The sequence below is a fragment of the Harpia harpyja genome, chromosome 9, assembly GCF_026419915.1.
Source record: "Harpia harpyja isolate bHarHar1 chromosome 9, bHarHar1 primary haplotype, whole genome shotgun sequence".
Classification (NCBI taxonomy): Eukaryota; Metazoa; Chordata; class Aves; order Accipitriformes; family Accipitridae; genus Harpia; species Harpia harpyja.
This window is the reverse complement of record NC_068948.1, coordinates 11227722-11247901: the sequence shown is the minus strand read 5'-3', so window position 1 is coordinate 11247901 and position 20180 is coordinate 11227722. Positions and strand designations below refer to the sequence as shown.

The following is a 20180-nucleotide window of genomic DNA, read 5'->3' as shown; positions in this document are numbered from 1 at the left end:
ATCGAAGATGTCACAGAAGTTTCCCTTCTTCCTTTTTGTTCAGTGATTGGGTAGGGAACCAAGTTAAAATCAGTTCTTTTTTTATTAAAAGAACACTTCAGATCATAAGTAACATAATATTTAACCTTTTACTTAAAATAAGGTAAACAGTGAGTGAGCATTGGTTTCTATGAATTAAGGGGAGATCAGACTGATTCCATGTCATTTTTACTTCTGCACTCCAGTTATGGTTAAGTTGAAGAACGAAAAGCTTGTCAAGTTACTTAGCAATATCAAGCACATGACAATACAAAAATGGGAGTAGCATATTATCACAACGACAAAGTCAACAGCAAAACCCACTTGCACATAGACCTAGCTGAATATATGATAAAAACCCCAAAACAAACAAATCTGAATCATTTTAAAATGTTACTAAAAAAAAAAAATCAGAAAAGCTTAATCCAGCAGTTTATCTTCCAAGCAGAGCAATAACCTGTAATAAGCATCAGAACATTTTGCCACATAATACAGTGGCAACACAGTGCCATTTTTAGAATATAATAGTGACTGCAGAATGCATGCATAGAGTTGCAGCCCTGTCACTTGCATTGTCTGACATGAACTGCTAACGCTGGCACAAATCTTCTCTTCAGAACATTTCACTGAAATGGGTCAGGTAATACTCAGAAAATCCGAGGAAAGGCAGGGAAGCAAAGGGCTGCCAGTCTCTCCCAGTACTCACTGGGCTGAGGGCAGCACCAGCGTTGTGCCAGAAAAGGGGTGCCCACCCCCACCAGCTGGAGCCCAGCTCCGCGTCCTGGACCTCTGTCACCTGCACAGTTCCATCCCCCGTTTATCTCCGCCTCTCTTACGCATGCTAATGAGAATTATAACCGAAGACAGACACATGCCTCAGTTACTACAAGCAAAACAAAACAGGTCACACAAACTGAGTACTTCTGTGCAGCCACCGCATGTGGAAGAACAGACAGGAGTGCAACCATCCAGAAGGACAACCTGGAGAGCAAAGCAGCATGAACAAGAGTGCTCTGTCTACCTTCAGGGCCACGCTCTCCTAAGCAGACAAAAGCTTACGACAAAGCATAACCAGAACACGGCAGAGAAGCAAGTATTTTCCAAATTACTGTAGAAAGTATTTAAGAGCTATTCAAAGTGTGTTACAATCTCCATAGAAGAAACAAAACAAAGTGATTTAAAATGTATATTTGACTTTGATTTATTAAAAAAGACTCAACTTTAATTCCATTTTAGGAATAATTCATCAAATACACAGATAATGTACAAAGCCATTATGCCTTGCAGTAAATAAATCATCTGGCTCATTTTCAGCTACATTCTTCTGGAATAAAAATATTCAGACACAATGATCTTACTGGCAAGACTGTGGAGTCACACGAACAGTTATATGCATTAACTATCTACTTCAGAAGAACCAGTGGTGGCAATGCTTTTTTCCATTGCATCCAGACTCCTTTTGACATTCCATTCTGGTTCAATCACTTCCCTTCTTTGTACAAGACATAAAATTAAACATTTTTGGTACTTTGACTGACCTCTGAAAGTGGAGTTTGCCTTGTTAAAAAAAGCAGCCAGCAAATGATAAAATGAATAAAACTCCAACTTTCCTGGCTACAAGATTAGAAAGATTTATAAGAAAATTGCAAGAAAAGGCAACTGGTGATCTGAATACTTCTGTGTATGAAGAATGCAGTTCTCAGGGGAAGAAGAAACTAGGACTCAATAGGAATTTCAAGCCGATTAAGTTTCAAAGAATATTTAAGGTACAGAGGTTGAAGTTTCCCCTGCCTGGGAATAATGCTCAAAATAAACAAATGATTTAGTTTTTAAGTGGCAGCACACAACATTCCTAGTATAATTTACAATGTTAAACAGTAAAGATAAATAGTAACATCTGCTTTACTGAACTTCTGTTTTGTTTAAAAAAGTAATCTATTTCAGTCTTCCTCAGAAATGGGTAAGGATGGTTTTAACTGCTTAAATAAAATCCAAGTGGTGGAGGATTTTTGCACTGTTAAACACTCAATGCAGATGCCAAACTCACTTTGCTTTAAAGTTGACTTCTTGAGGATTTTCTTCCAAAGAGCTGAAACTCTGTCTTAACTGTGGGAAAGTAGTACAGCCACCACCAGTTTAACAAATACAGCCAGTGTTGGCCAGCAGTTAAAGTGTGTAAAGCAATATATACTAAATCTCTGTTGTGAAATCTGCAGAACAATATTAGCATATGGATGCGGTTTTTTCACAGTTGGAGACACCACCATCTCTTTTTCGAGTTTATTTTTCCCTGCTTTCCCATGCAGAAGTGTTTGACTCCCCTGCTTTGGACCATAGTAAGAACAAACTAAAGCCTAGAGACTATGAAGTAATCAAAGATGAACTGGAATCATCACAAGTGTCAACTAGTAAGTTTTTCTTGGTAGTGGTGGTGTTTTCTTAAACCATTTTTTAGAATCATTTATATTGCATATACGATGAGGTCTTCAGCTTGCAAACTTTTCATCCCAAGAAATACAGCTCTAGCACCTTGATTTTCCTAACCTGTTACCAAGTAGGACAAGTATCCAGCTCAGCAACTGAATAACCTTACCTAAAGGAATCTCTCTTCCTGTTTAGGCACGTGGAAGCAATGGGACTTTTGGGGGAGGTCTCACTTCAGACATCCTTGTCTCAAACAGGTGATGAGTTTAATCAAACTGGTTACATACAAACAGGAGCATCGGGTGGAGGTACAGTGTTAGGTTACTCTGTCCCGTATTATCCTCCTAATGGGGGCACACAATCAAGTTTGGAATATTTTGCTGGACAAAGTGCACACATGAAATTGCCAGGTTTCATTGCTAAACAGTAATGCCATGCAAATTCGCTGGCAAGCAAATCTTATACAACAGATTCTTTAAAACAGAACACTACCACTAATAAAGTCAGCAAATAACCAGTGTCAGTCTTCCAAACGTGATACAAATACTGACCTGCAGTTCCAAGTACCATTTTATGTAGTAGAATTTCTCTCCCCCCCCCCCTTTTTTTTCTTTTTAGCTATTTCCCTAAGCAAACAAAACACTCAAAAAACCAAAACACCGCAACATGCTTATTCAGTGGTTTCCTACTACCCCATTTCCCTTAACAGAGTTCTTAATAGCTTTGGTAACAATAAGCCCTGTGCACAACCTGTCTACCCACTGAAGATACCAGATTAAAATAGCAATATAATGAAGTTAACAATGAGGTATGACTCAAACTGGCGTACCAGATTATGAGATAACACCCTTTCCCACATATTACTGAAAGTGGGCAGAATATTATTCATTTTTACAACGTAGCAATGCCCTGCAGTTTGGAAGAGTGATCTCATGACCAAAACACCTCCAAGGGAAGACATGATCCTGCTCATTGAAAAAGAGTTACCTACAAGATAAACTAGATTCCAGCAGAAGTTGCACCTTTACATCTACAGTATTAAGAGACACGGGCAACCTAACAGGCTCATTTCTGCTAACAGTCAACCTAAAAGCCCAGTAGTGATAATCTGATATGGACAGCTACTAAAATGCTAACTATAATTTAGCAAAGAAGCATTTAAGTGTTAAGCATTTTAAAAATAAAAAGCAGCAATTAAAATGTAACACAAAATATTTCTAAAGACAATGCTAGCAGATCTGAGAGCAGACCATGAGATTATAGACCAAGACAAGAGTACAACGGCATTCCAGCAAGCCATAGCATCTTCTACTGATTTGAAGCAGCTTTTTGCTACTAACACTTCCTCAACTCAGAAAAGTCTGCAGCCAGTCCCTGCAAATCACAGGAAAGATAATAATTTTTAAAAATATTTAAATTGGGTTTTATAATGTTTGCTAAGGAAAGCCTACATTTTATATTTACTCAGACATTTTTGTCCCACAAGCTTCTTGTTCAAAAATCTTCAGTTATTTTATACACACACAAGCCAAAAATTATCTCCATTTAATACAAAACAGAGCATCCAAGTAAATATCCTGTGCCCATTCATGCCTCCCTTTTGTTTAGGAAGGCAACATGTACATCTCTGTCTTTAAGACAATACACAAGCTCCATGTAACTAAAACAAGATTCATTCTTTGTATTTTGCAGTCCTGAGGCTGCTGCAAAGCTTCACAAAAGATGAGGAAATTTACAAATTTCTTCCAGTTTTAATTCCCCACGTCCCCCCCAGACTTCCTTTAATGCTTCTATTAACAGAAGTGCAGTTTTACTGCATTCTTCCAGCTTACAAAACTTTAACAACAGATCTGGAAAACTTAACATAAAACACACTCTTGTTCCCCCTGATTTCCAAGCTGTTCCTCACCCATACAGGCGCAAAACACCTGAGAATTCAGTTTTTTTGAAAGGGGAAAGGGAAAGGCAGAAAATAAAAATCAGCATTTGCACTTCTGAAAGTAAGAAACCTTGGGAAACTCCATCTGTCACCAAGACTTTGATCAAGAGAGTTCACCTTCTTACCCATCCTGGCAGACAGCTCTAACTAGCAAGCTCTGTTCTGCTAAAATACAATAAATAAATTAAAACCCTCACCCACTGCTGCTACAGTCCAGGTTGCACAACCTTTTTTAGTCCAAATCCAAGTCAGCATATGTTCATCAGAACTTGAAGTTTTCTTGATATTGCCTTCCCTGGGGGCTAGAGCCCACTGCACTAGATAAAAACGTGTGGCACCTCAGAAGAACTATAGCTTTCTCCTAAACTTCTACAGCCAAACCTGCTTTGCTTATATTTCTCATTCTTCCTCAAAACATACAGCCTTTGTTGAGAATGACTTAGGAAAAGTACATTTTCCTTAGCTGGGCTTATGCATAGAAAGAGCCTCATTCATGTCCTTCTTATGAATTTGGGGTTCTCTCCTCCCACCCCAACATGAATTACAACTCGCCTCCCACTGCCTCTGTTAATACCAGACTCCATCCCTCAAATAAGAGGCTCTGGAGTACCTCTTCATAGGATGTTGCTGAGCTGCCACTCAGACATTTGACCATCTCTCAATTCTCTCTCAGAGTTATAAGTTCTTTCAGTCACCTACTAGAGAAGGTGAAAACTTCAGATATTACTGTATTTCCCCCCTTGTATTTTCCAAGGAAACAATTACACTGCCTCTAGCACTCTTTTCCCCTCATTTCCCCAGTCAGTGAACTCTGATGAAGTCAGGCAAGCCCTTTATATTTATTTTTCTGCTTCCATTGTGAGTTTTTTAATCCTGCTGGTAGTTTTATGAAATGTTAACTTTTCTATAGATCACAGAAAAAAAAAAAACCAAACCAGACCCTTTTTTTTTTTTTTTTAATTTACATTTCAGCATAAATAGCTCAGTCTTCAAATCACAGAAAAGCAGAGTAGGAGAGGCTCTCAAAAGGTCATCCTACTGTCCCAAGCAAGAAGCAGTTTCACCTGGGTCAGTTTTGCTAGACACAGGTTTAACCTGTTCTGTAAGTTCCTCATGATGGAGGCTCCCTACCCTTTGGAGCAATCCACGTCAGTGCTTCACTAACATTACAAAGTATTTCCACAACGTCTAATATGAATCCTTCCTCCTGAAATTTAAGTTCATTACTTCTTGCTCCACCTTACGTGGACATGAAGAACAGAACACTGCCACGTCGTCTGGCAGCTTCTTACATACCTGAACAATTTTCCTTTTCCTTCATCTTCTCTTCTGTAGAGCCAGTCTTTTCAATTTGTCCTCTGAAGTCCTATTTCCTGGGTGTCTGATTACTCTTGCTACTTTCCTCTGGTGTCTCTCCAGTTGCTCACTATTTCTCTAAGTGCAACAGCAGTGATGCATGGGTGTACCATTGTGTTTAAGGCCATAATAACCAAAGTGAAGAATGCTGAATGCTTATTTCATGGTTCTTGTAGGTTATAGTCGTGTTAAATACATGGCAACAGCCTCTTTGCACAATAGCAACAACATTGATTTATTATTCGGACTCACACAACACTTGACTCCTACTCAACATACGACTACCATAAGCCCTAGAACTGTTCTTCAAAACTGCTGCCCAGTGGGCTCCACTTGTGAGGCTGAAAATTTCTATTTAAATATTGTAATATTCACTTTTCCCCTCTGAATTCCATCCCAACTAGAAAACTCATTTGTTCAATTCAAGATTATTTTTAATTCAGCATGTCTGCCAGCACACTTGTATCACGTACTTTCAAGTTACCTACAAACTTAAATGTATTCTCTATACTGACCTCTGCCAAGGTCCATTTTGACAGTGAGCAACAGGTAACTGCTTCGTGGGCACAATCATCCAACTAGCTTGCCCATATACTTAAGTCACCTAAACCATGTTCCCTGGCTGACCTAAAAATCAGCCTGTGAGTCAGTGTCAAATCCTTAAATTTTTCTGGTTCTTAAGCAAAAGCAGAATGCAATACTTGTCTCATTACACAAGTTCCCATAAATCTTGCATACTGACATTTTTTAAAGCTATGTGCAAGATGCAGTTTTATTTAAGAAAAGGTATAAGAAAAGTATGATGACAAGTGGTCAATTTCTGCAAGATATGCCTAAATAGAAAACCAAGCAATCCAGCTGTTTTGCCTGCGTTCTCTTGACATTTGTTCCTACCATAAAGCTGCCTGGTGAAGAGAGAACTGCAGATGCATGTGGAGCTCAGAAACAAGGGTTAGATCTATACCGGTAAAGCAGGGACCAAAGCAAGTTTCTCTACCTTTGCTTTAAGCTGGCAGGATGTGCAGCCAACTTATGCAAACAATGCTTTGCTTTTGCTCATGAACTCCACTGACTGCTGAAGGAGGACTCTCCCCACACAGTGTGTGGCACAGGGTATGAATTAGCACCTAGAATTGCTCGACTAGGTTATAAAAGCAGTATACAGATGGTTGCCAACATTTGGCAAGACAGTTTCAAAGTCCACAAAAAAAAAAACCTAGAAGGCAGGTAGTCCTTCATATGTTTTTGCTTTTTTTAATTAAAAGAAGCCTTTCAGCACAGGTATTATCAAGGTCTTTAATTACATAAACTCACATTGATACTTAAATTAGAAATAAAATTTAAAAAAAGATATTTCTTCCTACAGCCTTAGCTAAACATAGTGATGTTATTAGATTGCTTTCAAAAATACCAGTCTACAGAAGACATTTATAATACATAGCTAATCTTACTTCATTCTGTACTAAGTATACAACACTGAAAACTGTCAGTCATATTTCTCACTACAATTATGTACTACAAATAGCATTCTACTTAACTACTTCATCCATAAGTTGTGCAGTTACAGAAAGCACATAATGCTTGATAAGCATGTGTGTATAACATTAATCCTTACAAAGTTACCCAAAAGCTAAATCAAAAATAAGAGAACTCAAAATAAGTTTTCCACTCGGGATGGAATTCTGTAGGAAAAACTTTGCAAAGACTGCTGTAAAGAAATATGTCAAAACATGAAGAACTACTTAAAACACCAGGGATTTGTATGTGACTATCACTTAACACTGCCTGATACGTAATTAAGATATTCACTACAGGAGAAATACCTACAAATATCCAGCCAGGCATGATGAGAGCGGGGGATCCTCTCAGCTTCAGAACCTCTGAATTCTGACTGTTGGGCAGAATTGGGCATCTGTTGGGCACTTGCTGCCAGCATATGGAAATTACAGCAAAGTCATGACAAAGTTTTACAGCACAAATCTCTCGGGCTAGCGTGGTATTTTCCTTTAAGCACAACAGCTCACAATGACAAAAATGTTCTGAAGAGTGATAAAACATTATTTTACACAAATTTCGATCATCAGTCAACTCATGCAGTTTTACACAAACACTGATGACAATATGCCACTCCCAAGTGTTCAGGTTTCCCCTCAGAATGGACAATACTAAGGAAAAACTGTTCAAAACTTTAATTTAGTTGGTTTGGAGGGACAGGGTGTTGGGGCTTTTTTGTTTTTCATCATTATTATTATTATTATTATTATTATTATTATTAAACTAAGCATGGTTTCCCCTAAGAAACGGGTTGTTGGATTGCTGGTTATAAGTTTAAATCATATAGAAGATTACCATTTAGAATTATATAGGTAGTACAATTTAATTATAACTCATCTTTCTTATTTCCTAGTATCTTCTTATCATGAAATTCTTACACATAAATACCCACTAAATACCTAATTCAACACAGCTGGAAGTCAGGCACTGCAAATGACTTAATACTTTCAAGAAGAAAAACAACAGAATAGAAAAGTTTCTCTTTTTACCAGTGTCCCCCACAAACAGAAAGCAAGGCAGAGAGAACTTACGGTGTAGAAGTCATTTTGAAGAGAAGTTCAATTAAGAAGGAATGATACAAATCCACATGCAAAACAGTATCCCCCAAGGTAACTTACCTCAATGTCTTGTAGGCTGAACTCTTTTTGATCTTTAAAGTTTGCAGCTCCTGCACTCAGTTCCATCAGCATTTTTGCTATTTCTGGTTTTATTGCTGCTGTGAGTCGACTCGCTGCTTCCATGACATGTTCCTGCACGTCTTTCAGTTGCATAGCTGCCTTAGAATAGTGTGAGTTCCTAAATACACTGCTGAAAAGGTCTGTAAGGAAAGTGCTTGTACGGCAAAACACGTTGAGTGCATCCAGATATTTGGAGATTCCCTGCTGGATGTCTGCGATCGGAGTAGTATGGGACACAGGGTGGTTGCAGCTGCCCGCAGCAGCTGAGGAGACCAAGGGGGATGCTGGGGTTGTAGATGCCAGCGGTGCGCTCAGGGTCCTGCCTAGCTCAGGCATTTGATACTGCTGGTGTTGCTGCACTTTTTGCTTGGACCCGCCAAGCAAAAAGCGCCGCTTATAGTCCATTTTGCTTTCTTGTGCACTACAGCAATACATAAGTGAGTGCTTGTCCAAAGATTTCTTGAATTAACAATCACTTGTCAAATTCCTTCCTCAAATATATAGTTATGTACAGTAACAGTGGAGGACTGTGTACATAGGTTTCACAAAAGGCATTTCAAAAAGGCAAGCGTCTGTATAATCTGTATCAGCAGTGAGAAAGGCAGCAGATTTGCTGACTTCGTATTTTAAGTGTTCAGTGCAGCCCTGCTGCAGTTAAGCTGTACTCAAAAAACAAGCCCAAGTATCTTAATAATGCTCTGTCTCGTTTGGTATTCCACTCTGCACACAGAAAAGCAATGCTGGAGCAGAGAAGTTATCACCTACGATTCCTTCACGAGCATATTATTGTCACTTGCTGTTAAGTCCATAAAAGTTATTTTTGTCAATGCAAATAATAGTTTTAGAAGCAATATCTTAATACAATTTTCCCATTAGTAATATCAGGAAAAGTGGAGCAAACCACCGATCAACAGCGATTATAAAAGCAGTGCAGAGGCTGCTTCCTTGAAAAAGCAAATCCTTATGTCAGCAGACCAAATATCTTAAATGTCTTGACAGATCCAGTCTGCCAAATTAGTTTATTTGTAGCGTCTCTTCTTAATACTGGAGGGAAAAAAAAAAAATCTGGACTCTGTTTACAGAAGACTTTGCAAGTATAAGCTATTAAAAATTAGAGTGTTTATTATTGCAAGCCTTCTTCCCCTTTCCTTGTTTGTTGAGGTAGTTGTTTCCGTTGTAACATTAAGCAGTGGTGCTTCCAGATTGCATTTGCCCTCAATTGTAGACTCGGAACAAAAATGCACAAATGTATTTGTAAGGCCTCTAGGTCATTTCCTGTGAAGGGAAAAAAAAAAGTTTAAAATTTTATGGAACAATGAGAAGGTTTAAGATCCTGCAGCATCCTGGTATGCTTCTCTAAGCGCACGCTGTCAACAATATGCAAGACCAAAAGGAAGGGAGAGTTGCACTAACAGCTTAAAAGGCAGTTACAAGTTGGTGTCATCCTTTTCCCAAACTCAACACTGCTGAATATTTTATTAATTCTCCCATCCTAGACTGTCAAACTTAGACTATAGTTAATCCCCTGTGCAACCCTTACACAGTGGAAGGCTATTAATGCAGAGCTCAGGGGGAGTTAATCACATTTTCTAACCTCACCCTTTTAAAATAATTTAAGAATTAAGTCAATGAAACCTTTTTTCATGCACCATAATTTATTGCAGAAATGTGAGACTCCCATTCATTTTAATAATTTACTAAATCAACAGATAGAGGTCCTTAAATTTTTTCAGTACAACAGCAGACAATCTGTCTATATCCTAACTGAGATTAGCTAAAAAATACAAAATACACATCCCATTTCAGGATGATGGGCAGCATCTATCATATGCAAGGTATTACATGAGGCAGAATTGCCTAACAGACTGGCCTAAATAACACTCTCACCAGATATGAAAGTGGGGAGGAAAAACAGCTTCTAGTACTGCCCTACTCCTGCTAGCAAACTCTAGTGCAGCTGGAGAGCCAAGAGCGCTTTCTTGAAGGCATTTGTAGGAAGGTGAACAGAGCCTGAGTAGTGAGAAAGGGTCAGTTTGCAGCAGGAGACCTTCAAGGCCAGGCTGGAGGAACTGGAGCTCCTGGAAAAGGGCATAAAGATGTTTAAGCCCTTACCCTTAGCCAAACACAGCTCTGAACTGGACAGGGCTTGGCATATCATGATCATGTTTACAGGTTGGAGTCATATACCCATACAATGGTCACAGTTATCCTAGAAGCTCATTTACATATCTTTATATACACATTTTATATAAACACACACATATACATATATACACACGTGTGTGTGATGAGATTATTTTTATGCACTATGAATTTATAGCTTGTTAATTAATCCCACCTCAATCATCTTCCTTTCTTCTGTGTCGGAGTCAGAACTGCCTTGACCTAATTACCTCTTATCCCACCAGCCAGGTTAGGGGGGGAAACCCCATACTAGTGTCCTGAACAGGTAACTTTCTACAGTGTTCCTTGCTTTGAGAGAGTAACGTTCTATTTCTTGAGACCACTAAAAACACTGATTAACAATGTCAGGACATTATCAGAAGGAAAGTATAATGCAGAGAAATACAATTTGTTCTGTCAGTTTATCTAGTCCTAGCTATTAGTTACACATTAGGCCACTCTCTCCCTCCCCTACACATACACATAACTTGATTTGATCAAATAAGGACGTTCTTTTCCTTACTGCAGCAATTGTGACGTACGAGGCTAATATCAAACGGAAATTCATAACAGCGTTTCTTCCCTGAGCACTTAAAAGAATAATGCAGATATAACAGGAAGGAGCCCTTTAATTCAACAACAAAATGTTCCTTTTGCTATTATATTTGAGATATGAAACATGTATTAATATTGTCAAAATGGTTGGGGAATAAAGATTTTATCTTCAGTCAAAGTTTCTTATTTCTACCTGTTCCTTGAAGAAACAAGGTACCAATTCATACACATAATGTGTTTTGACACACATGCATGGTATAAAAATCCCAGATAAAGAAGCAGGCAAGAGATAGCAGGACAAAACACCATATAGAGCCAGATAGTCTCACACCCACTAAAACAACAGACACACAAGTTTTTCAGGAAGTTGTTGCTGCAGATGGTTCTGCTTCTGAGATCTAGAGCAAATATTCTCTTGTATACCCACTTTTTAAAACATGATAAACAGATAAAACACAGCAAAAATTCCCATATGCATTTCAGCATCCTTTATTAAAGTACTCTAAGCTGATTACTTTCTTTGCTAACTACTTTATACTTCTCTCAATATTCACACTGAATGAGTCAAAATGCAATAAACCCATTAAAAACTGAATTTTCTAGAAGATCTTGATATCATATGCATAGCTGAAAATATTCTCCTTGCTTTACAAGCTATGGTGCCTTACAGTGGAAACCATGATTAAATTGGTTTTCTTGATTGCATAAAAATGTAGATGGAACAAAAGAGTCGGTTAATTTATATGCATTGTATAAGTAAATTGGTGATTATTTTCCCTAAGTAGACATGAATTTCACATTGCAGAGGAACTTAAGAAATGATCACGAAATATCTAAATGTTAATTAGTGCCAAAAGTAGAAAAAGCTAAAAAGAAGGGGGTTTCAAGCTATACAGCACTGAATTAGACAAGCATATTAGAAATGCACTACAATTTGGTGGTTCTGATTACACACTGAGCCTTTCAGGATCAAACTAAGACACTGATCATTTGAAATGGTCTGATATTTAGCCAGTACATAAAGCTGCTACATCCTAAATAACATAAATGTAATGAATAGAAAAAAAAATGGTGTTTTCGTATTTTCTACAGCTATAAACAAACATGATAAATCATTGTGTTTTACTTCTAGACAATTTCATAGTGAAACCTGCAGGAACTTACTAAATTCAACTTCAATATTCCCTTGTAATAAAATCAACACAAAAGCTTAAAGAGGACAGCTTGTATCTTCAGCATCTATAGAGAGATTTATTTAGAGAGAGAAAAACTACAATTTTCAACACTAGGCATGTGGGTAATGCTACACATCTTACACTTTCTATAACAGTATCTCCAACATGCTATGTACACAATAAACATTCTTCCTTTTGCATCTTTTCCTGAAAAAGTGAAGCAGAGGATGTTCCCATGCTCTCCCCTCCCTTCCCCAATGCTACGGTTCCGCCGCTGCTCTTGGTGCATGGACTAAAAGTGGGGGCTCCATATTGTAACTGTATGAACTTCATGCCAATCTAACTCTTGCCATATTAGGGAAAAAAAATAAAAAAATCCAAGTGTTTCATTCCAGTGATACAAGAACAGCATGTTATCAGTCCAAAATATAAGCCTTAGGCTTGTATTTCATTTTGCAGAAAACAGAAGTATTCACAGAAATCAAGTGTAGAAACTTATCAAAAAAGTTAGCATGCCACAAGTAAAGAAATTTTGTTCCTCCCTTTATGTAATCAAGACCAAAATAGTGTTGTTCATATACTATTAAACATTATAAATAGAACTAATTTACAGTATAAAAGCAAGCTCCATACTGAACACTGTGCTGTTGAAAGCTGTAAAACGCTACAAAAAAGCTCACCACATAGTTTAGGTTCTCGCTTTAAGAAGTTAATGTTATGGTTAAGGAACTGCTACTAGTTTGAACTTCCATAGAGAATCAAGCAGACATCTGCATGAGTTGCTCTAAAAATGGCCACATTTGCATAGAGGAAACAGAAATTGCATGAAAATGAATGCATATGCAAATCAAGTTCACTATTCTTTTTTTAAATGTAACATCCAAAATTTTTTGCTTAGATACTTCCCAGAAAATCAAAAGTATTTTCTCCAACTTCACTGATTGCAAGACACACAAATTAACACAGAAGACTTTCAGAAAAATGGAATTTGGCACCTCCCAGTTTCTGGTTTGGACCAGCAACAAGGGGTCTAATCCTCCATACATCCTGTTTGGGATTACCTTGCTAGAAGAGGAGGCAACCTTTTCCTTTAATCAACACAGGAAATCGAGCAGAGGACGTAGCGAGTAAAATGTACAAGTCTATCACTAGTTAGTTTAGTTACACAATTACCCACAGTCAACTTCCTTTCAGCCAACTTCATTTACCATCTACATGAATGTTTTTTGCAGGCCATACTGGTTAGAAATTTTTTGATCAAAAAAATGATTTATCATTCTTTAAAAAGGGTTCTGATCTCAATTTTAAAAACTTCTTGCCAAGCTGTTCTTTATGAATTCTGTTGTCCTTTCAGCGAACGTGCAATAACATGAGTAAGATGATCCAAAATACCTGAGCTAAATTTTTTGAAACTAACACTTCCAGATATCGTACGTTGGTTTTAATTTTATGAGATAGATTCCAAATCTCAGGATGAACTTAATGTGGCAAGCACCATTCATGTAAAACAATCAAACATGAAAGCAACTAAATTCAATTAATGTCCCCCCAAAAAGTAACTCCAAAAGAAACAACCCAGAACAGCCAGATTGCTTAACAGGGAAAAGCCTGAACAAACAAAGCCTACTGCAAGGCCAAAAGGTCAGCAAGCTGCTAGAGCCAAGGGCCTCCAGTTGAGAACACACCAATTCTCTCTCACATTTAGTTACACAAATCTTACGCGAATACAAAAGTTACTCCTCTATGAAAGGCAGCATTCCACCTTCAAGTTCTGCCATCACTACTGTGTACATCAGATCCATCACCTGACTAGGCCGCCCAAAGTCCAAACATGGATACCTTAAGAAAATAAAAATATCCCAAACGGCCTTCAACATTGGAATAGCAAACTGGGAGCAGAACAGTAGGAGAAGCCCATGCGCTATTCTCTGAAGAGCAGTCCTCCACTGTCCCCACCACTAGCTGGCTCAGAACTAAAAAAAGGTAACAGCCGAGGTCCAAGCAACATCAATTCGTGTATCAGCACCTCGCAACGCAACTACAAGTGTCCTGGCCACAAAACCGCAGTGGCCTAAAGCAAGGACCACCGGCTAGGAAGGGCTACCCGGCTCAGACCCAAAGCTGAGCATGCAGTGTAACACAAGACAGGCTCTGCTGCTTTGCTCATCTTGAGCACCACATTGGCAAGGGCAAAGGTAAGGAGACAATAGCAAGGACAGAAGAGACAGCAGGGGTTTCTGGAAAAGGCAGCACTGAGATGCCCAACTGTAAGAAGGTTTCAAACCAGTAGTCTACATGAAAGTAAAGACACAGTTAAACAGGAGAAATGGAAAGTTAGTCCCAGGTAGGGAACTTGTAAAGTAGACTGTACCAGTGTGCTCAAGGCACAAATGAACAATACCAAATCTTCATCTGGAGGGAAGAGCCACAGGCTGTGTGTGGTATAAGAGGTTATTTCTTGCTTCTCCTTTTAGATAGGCTACTAATTGTAGGTAAGAATACGAGTTAACTAAAACAGATGGTGGAAACTATTAAACTATTCCCTCTGAATAAAATTTACAGGATCCTCGTAAAGAAACAGGTTAAGAAAAACAGTCAAGTAATCCCAACTACTTGGGGGGGGGGGCTGTTAAGACAGACATCAATACAGTATTTTACAGATTTTAACTGGGAGTTGATTCATTTTACACCATCCCAAACTAAAGATGGATTACATCTACAGCTATAGAGTATGTTTAGCATGTACAAACCACATCTGTTCAAAACTGGAATCCACATACCAGAGATAAAACAAAGAATATTAGAATTTCAGTAACAAATCTCATAACCTGAGAAATTAAATTCTTGCTTCAACTAGAACATCTCCAACACTCTCAATTAATACGCCACACCTATTAATATTAAAATTGCCATAAGGACGACCATTTGAGAATATACAGGAGTTTCTTGACAATGATAGAATATATTCAATCCAACCATAAAAAGAAAAAGCATAGAATTAAGTGTGGGTGCTTTTTAAATTTGCTTTCATTTTTAAATACTGTTTTGGACATAAAACTTTTCCAAATAATGCAAGAGCTGAAATTATGTTTTGAAAATTAAACTTTTCAGTCGACAAGAACAGCCATCTCCAAGTAATGCTGACTGGCAGAAAATATGCATTAATCTCTGACATCAACTAAGTTATTTTGCACCTGTAATTTCATACCAACACATCACAAACACTTAAAGCATGCAAATGCTTTTATAGGGGTTGACAAATATCATTATCTTCACCATCAGGGCAAACGAGGCTTACAGTTTCTCAGGACTCGCTCCACACAGCTGTCAGGATGCAGGCACACGACAAAAACCCCAGCAGCCCACGAGCGCCAGCAGGGAGAGGATGCACATCCCGGTAGCTCAGCCTATTGGCAGCCAATACACATCACCAAACCCCACTTGCTTTTGGTCAGTTGCCCATAGTTAGGCTACAAAGCCAGAAAGGAAAACCAACCTCACTTTTCAAGCCTGATAGCCTTTCTAATGGGGTGGGCTGCAGCCACAAGACCCAGGCACCTCCTGTACGGTTTCGGGGGGTGGGGTGGTGGTGGTGTCATCCAAGTTGTAAAAATCTCCTATTAAAGCAGGACAGGGGGAGAAAGGGGAAGAGAGAGAGAAACAGCCTATTATACCAATATCATTTTAGTTCTTGTTAGCTCATGAATTGCTCATTGGGATTCCTTTTTGGCTGCTTGCCCAGAACAGTTGGAGGAAAAAAACAAAACAAAACAAAAAAAAGTAGGCAAGCCAATCCTTAGTGAAGCCATGAAGCTCCTGCTGGAAACATCCTCGTTCCAGGGTCTCCCCTTCCTAATACCGACTTGCCAGATGCTCTGGCCTGCTCTCCTAGCTACTCCAGGGTTGGATGGGTGTTAAAACCAATTCAGTGTCTTCCCTCCCACCAGTTGGGGAGCACAGCTCACAGGACATACTCTAAAGGGACTACATAGTTAGCGTAGTTTAACTGGAATCATCAACTTGAGCATCCTGTTTAAATGTATACAAATCTAAACAGACCAACTTTCTAATACAGAAACTGATCTCATTAACTAGTAAAGCCATTACAAACAGAGCATGGAGGTTTGTTAAACCTAAGTGGAAGGCTCCAGCAACTTGGTTTTATTAACTCAAAGACCAATTTCACTGATGAAACATTTAACTAATATTTATAGACAGTCTCTGAACTAATTTATCATGTCTTTGTCTAGAGCTTTTTTCCCTTCAAAATGACCCTCCTTAAAACAAAGCTATTAACTTACTTGTGCCTATTTGTGTCTTTTGCACTTACACCAAAAAATCCTCTAGAGGCACTTCTATGCTAGATGCCCTAAATGACAAGCAAAGACAAAAACACCCCCATGCCCTGCCCCAAAAAATAAACTACCAAAGACTCTGTCTTGAAAACCACTTGGAAACAGAGAACTGGAAAAGGCTGAAGAACACCAAATTTCTGGAGCTAGGTAAGGACTGAAGGTCTTGGCTACTCAGCACTACACCACCTCACTTCCAACCCTTAACCCTCCAGAAAAGAATCCATAGCCCTGAACTGTATAACTACACTCCCTATAAACTACGCATGGAAGGTAGGTATCTCTGAATCAGATTCAGAGTTGTCAGTATACTGAGCTGATTTTTCCAAGGCAGAGCCTACAGCGCATCAGAAGACTCCTTACATTTTGTTTGAAGCAAAACATGTAACACACCGAATAGCACTAACTCAAGTCTCAGCAATAAGATATGACAGCAAAAGGAAAAGCTGGTGAAAGGAATGTGTTAAACCAGACCTTTCAGACTAGGGTGCTTCCCTGCATGTCAAAAATAGATGCCTGTGTCAGATCAGGATCACAGTTTCAATCCTCCCTCGGCAATAGGTGCTTACGTTACCTATTTTGAAAGCAGGACCAGTTCCCATTTCAAAGAGAACTGTGGGTGCAGAATAGAAGGAAAAGAAAATAATGTCCACTCTTTTGATACAGTAGCCTAACAAAGCAGTCGCACACAGCATGAGAAATTCTCATGCAATGTGACTGGCAGCCGGAAGAGACTCAAGACTTCATCTCTCATCTCCCAAAAGAGTGCACTTAACATCAGCCACCACCAGCACACTCTCTTGCTTTCTCATCAGAGCTATAAAACATGCTAAGATGAAGAAAAGGCTCATGGGACCACCGAGAGAGCAGGCACGAACAGCACAAACTTTCTGTAGAAAAGGCACAGCTCTGCCTCCTGGAATAAATCGCCTACAGAGTTCTTTGATGCTGGCCACTACCTGTGGTACTGCTTGGGAAGAGACGCCTGTTCACACTGAAAGCCAGCTGCTTGCAGCCAGCCATCAGAAAAAAATACACTTTTCTTCAAAACAGAGTGAAGAACTGAAGGCCGTGGTTTCAAGGAAGGGATGGAGAACTAACTTATTCTCAAGACTTGTCTAGAAATTGTCAACATTTATTCCTATAAATAGTGTTTTTCAGCCACAGATTTCCCTTCCTGCTGAAGGGAAGGGAAGACAGGAAGAAAAGGCTGAACTAGAGAAATATTCAATTAAAGCATATGTGGAACAGGAATATTACTTGGTCAGTCTTGTGCACCATGGTCCAGTTACAGTCATTTGAGATAATTCCCCCCTTCCCATCCCCTCCCAAGTCTTTCCTTGCACACCCACCCACCACATCATATATGCACTTAAAGTCTTTCTAAGCTACAGCAGAAGCCACTATGTTAGACTATTATTCTTCACCCTGTCACTCCTGATTACAGTTTCACTTCTAAATACAGTAAGCATGAAGAGTCTAGGATAGTATTTCCTTGTTAAAACTTAACAGAGAAAACAAGCATTAAGAAAACAAAATATAACTGTTTCTCAGTTCTGTAACAATAACCACAAAAATCATGATTTCCCATGTTTCTGCAAAAGACCAGCTTTCACATGAGGGGGAACACAATACAACAAAGAACAACAGCAAAAAAAAAAACCAGCAACAAAAAAAACCCTACAACCCTATAAACTCATAGTAGACATCTTAAACCTGGAAGCAGTTTAATCTTTGGGCTCACTTCAGATATGGACTTAAGCATAGGCTTAGTTCCAATAAAGTTAGTGGTATCTCTCACATAATCAAGTACCTTGTTAAATCACGAATTGCAGCTTTCCAGCGTAAGAAAATGCCATATGTATTTTTCAGTATCATTCACTGGGATGAAAGGTTTTCAATACACATTGTAAAATTCACGCTAAAAATTTCTACTAACATTTGTTAAAGAGGTTTATGAAATCACCTTGAAGAGCTTAGTTACTGCTGAGTCAGTGTAGATCCAGAAATCAAGCAGAGTGCTCTATGTAGAGCTTTATTCCCACTGGCTTAAAATGATTTGTCCATGGACCCAATACTGCGTACTAGGTACTTCTGCACCTAGAAAAATGGGAATAATTCCCACCCTTTGGCAAAGTACTTAGAGAAATAATTGAAAGACATTCTATAAACGCTACCTTCAATAGGTCTTCTTTCAAAAGTGAGGTTCTTCCTCAGAAGTTTTCATTGCCCCAAACAAATCACTTGGAAAGACAAGTGGGAGTAAAAGCCCAAGTCAAATACTACAGCATTTAGGCATGACATACTAATGCACTCCTATATATGTGTGTATATATATATATACACACACACACAAAGAATGGCATAACTTCACAGGACTGAGCGCTTAAAATAAGAGACTAGATTCATTATGGATACATTTACCAACTCATACATGAGAAAAACAATCCTAGCCTCACATACAAAATTATGAGGTCTGGCCTGATCTGGACCACTTAGGAAGATGATCTCGGTGCTACAAATGTTTTTGCTAAAAGGTCAGCCTGATATTGAATGGTAGAGTCAGAATATTAAATCTTACATTACAAATTATTAGCAAAGGAATTTGGAAGGGAAATTGGGAAAGCCGGAAACATAATTATGCCACTGCATAAATCCATGGTTTACCCACACTTCAAATTTAACGTGCAGTTCTGGTCTCCTTATCACTCCTTCTTCCAGACAGGTTCATTTGACTTACTAAACATACTGACCACAGGCTCAGGATATCCTATATGCAGCAAATAATTGAAGACAGAGTTTTAAATGAGCATAGCCCACAAATTCACCCTGTTCTTGCCTTTCCTTAGGTATCCATTTATAACTTCCATGAGATAAAGAAGGTTGAACTGGATCAATTTTGAAGTCTAAATCAGTGTGGCCACGTTTACCTTCTTATTCACTCCAACTTTGTGATCCGCAAAAGCAGTATATCACAATGAAATACTGTTTACAACTGCACTGGAAACAGAAGCATTTCCTCATCGATAAATCAGCTGTTAACTTTTAGACAAGTCTTCCAGCCATCTTGCTGCTCTTGCAAACATAGAAGCTACATTTCATAAATGCCACAGTACTCACACTTATTAGCATATACACATTTGAATTTTTCCACCGAAATAAATACCCCTAAACCAAATTTCTAGACTGTTTTAACTGAGATTGTGATGCTATGCAACTTTAAAAAGAAAACCCAAACTCAGAGGAGCTTCAGTACACATTTTAATTATTTTAGTAGTGTTAGACAAAAGTAGTATTTCAAGGCAATGAAAATTACAGATCATCTACACATTTAAAGCTCTTCTACGAAGAAGGAAGTTTTGAGTACTAGAAACTTAAGACAGACTATGTACAGAAAATCCTGTAAAGCCTTTATGTGATTTTTTTTTTTCCTGTTTGCAGCAAGGATGATGAAAGCTTTCAAAAC

The 20180-nt window shown here is 38.6% G+C and overlaps 1 protein-coding gene across 3 annotated transcripts in view; it reads right to left on the bottom strand.

The window, feature by feature from the left end:
- Positions 1-20180, bottom strand: part of GARRE1 (granule associated Rac and RHOG effector 1) — a 62869-nt gene that overhangs the window by 22724 nt on the left and 19965 nt on the right. The window contains exons 2-3 of one of the 3 annotated variants that reach the window (XM_052795692.1): positions 10357-10547; positions 8410-9744 (exon numbers count right to left, since the gene is read on the bottom strand). In XM_052795692.1, coding sequence (XP_052651652.1) covers positions 8410-8904 — 495 coding nt within the window. In that variant the 5' untranslated portion in view covers positions 8905-9744; positions 10357-10547. Of the gene's footprint in view, positions 1-8409; positions 9745-10356; positions 10548-15858; positions 16172-20180 lie in introns of those variants that run through there. The other 2 variants (XM_052795695.1, XM_052795691.1) reach the window with 2 other exon arrangements.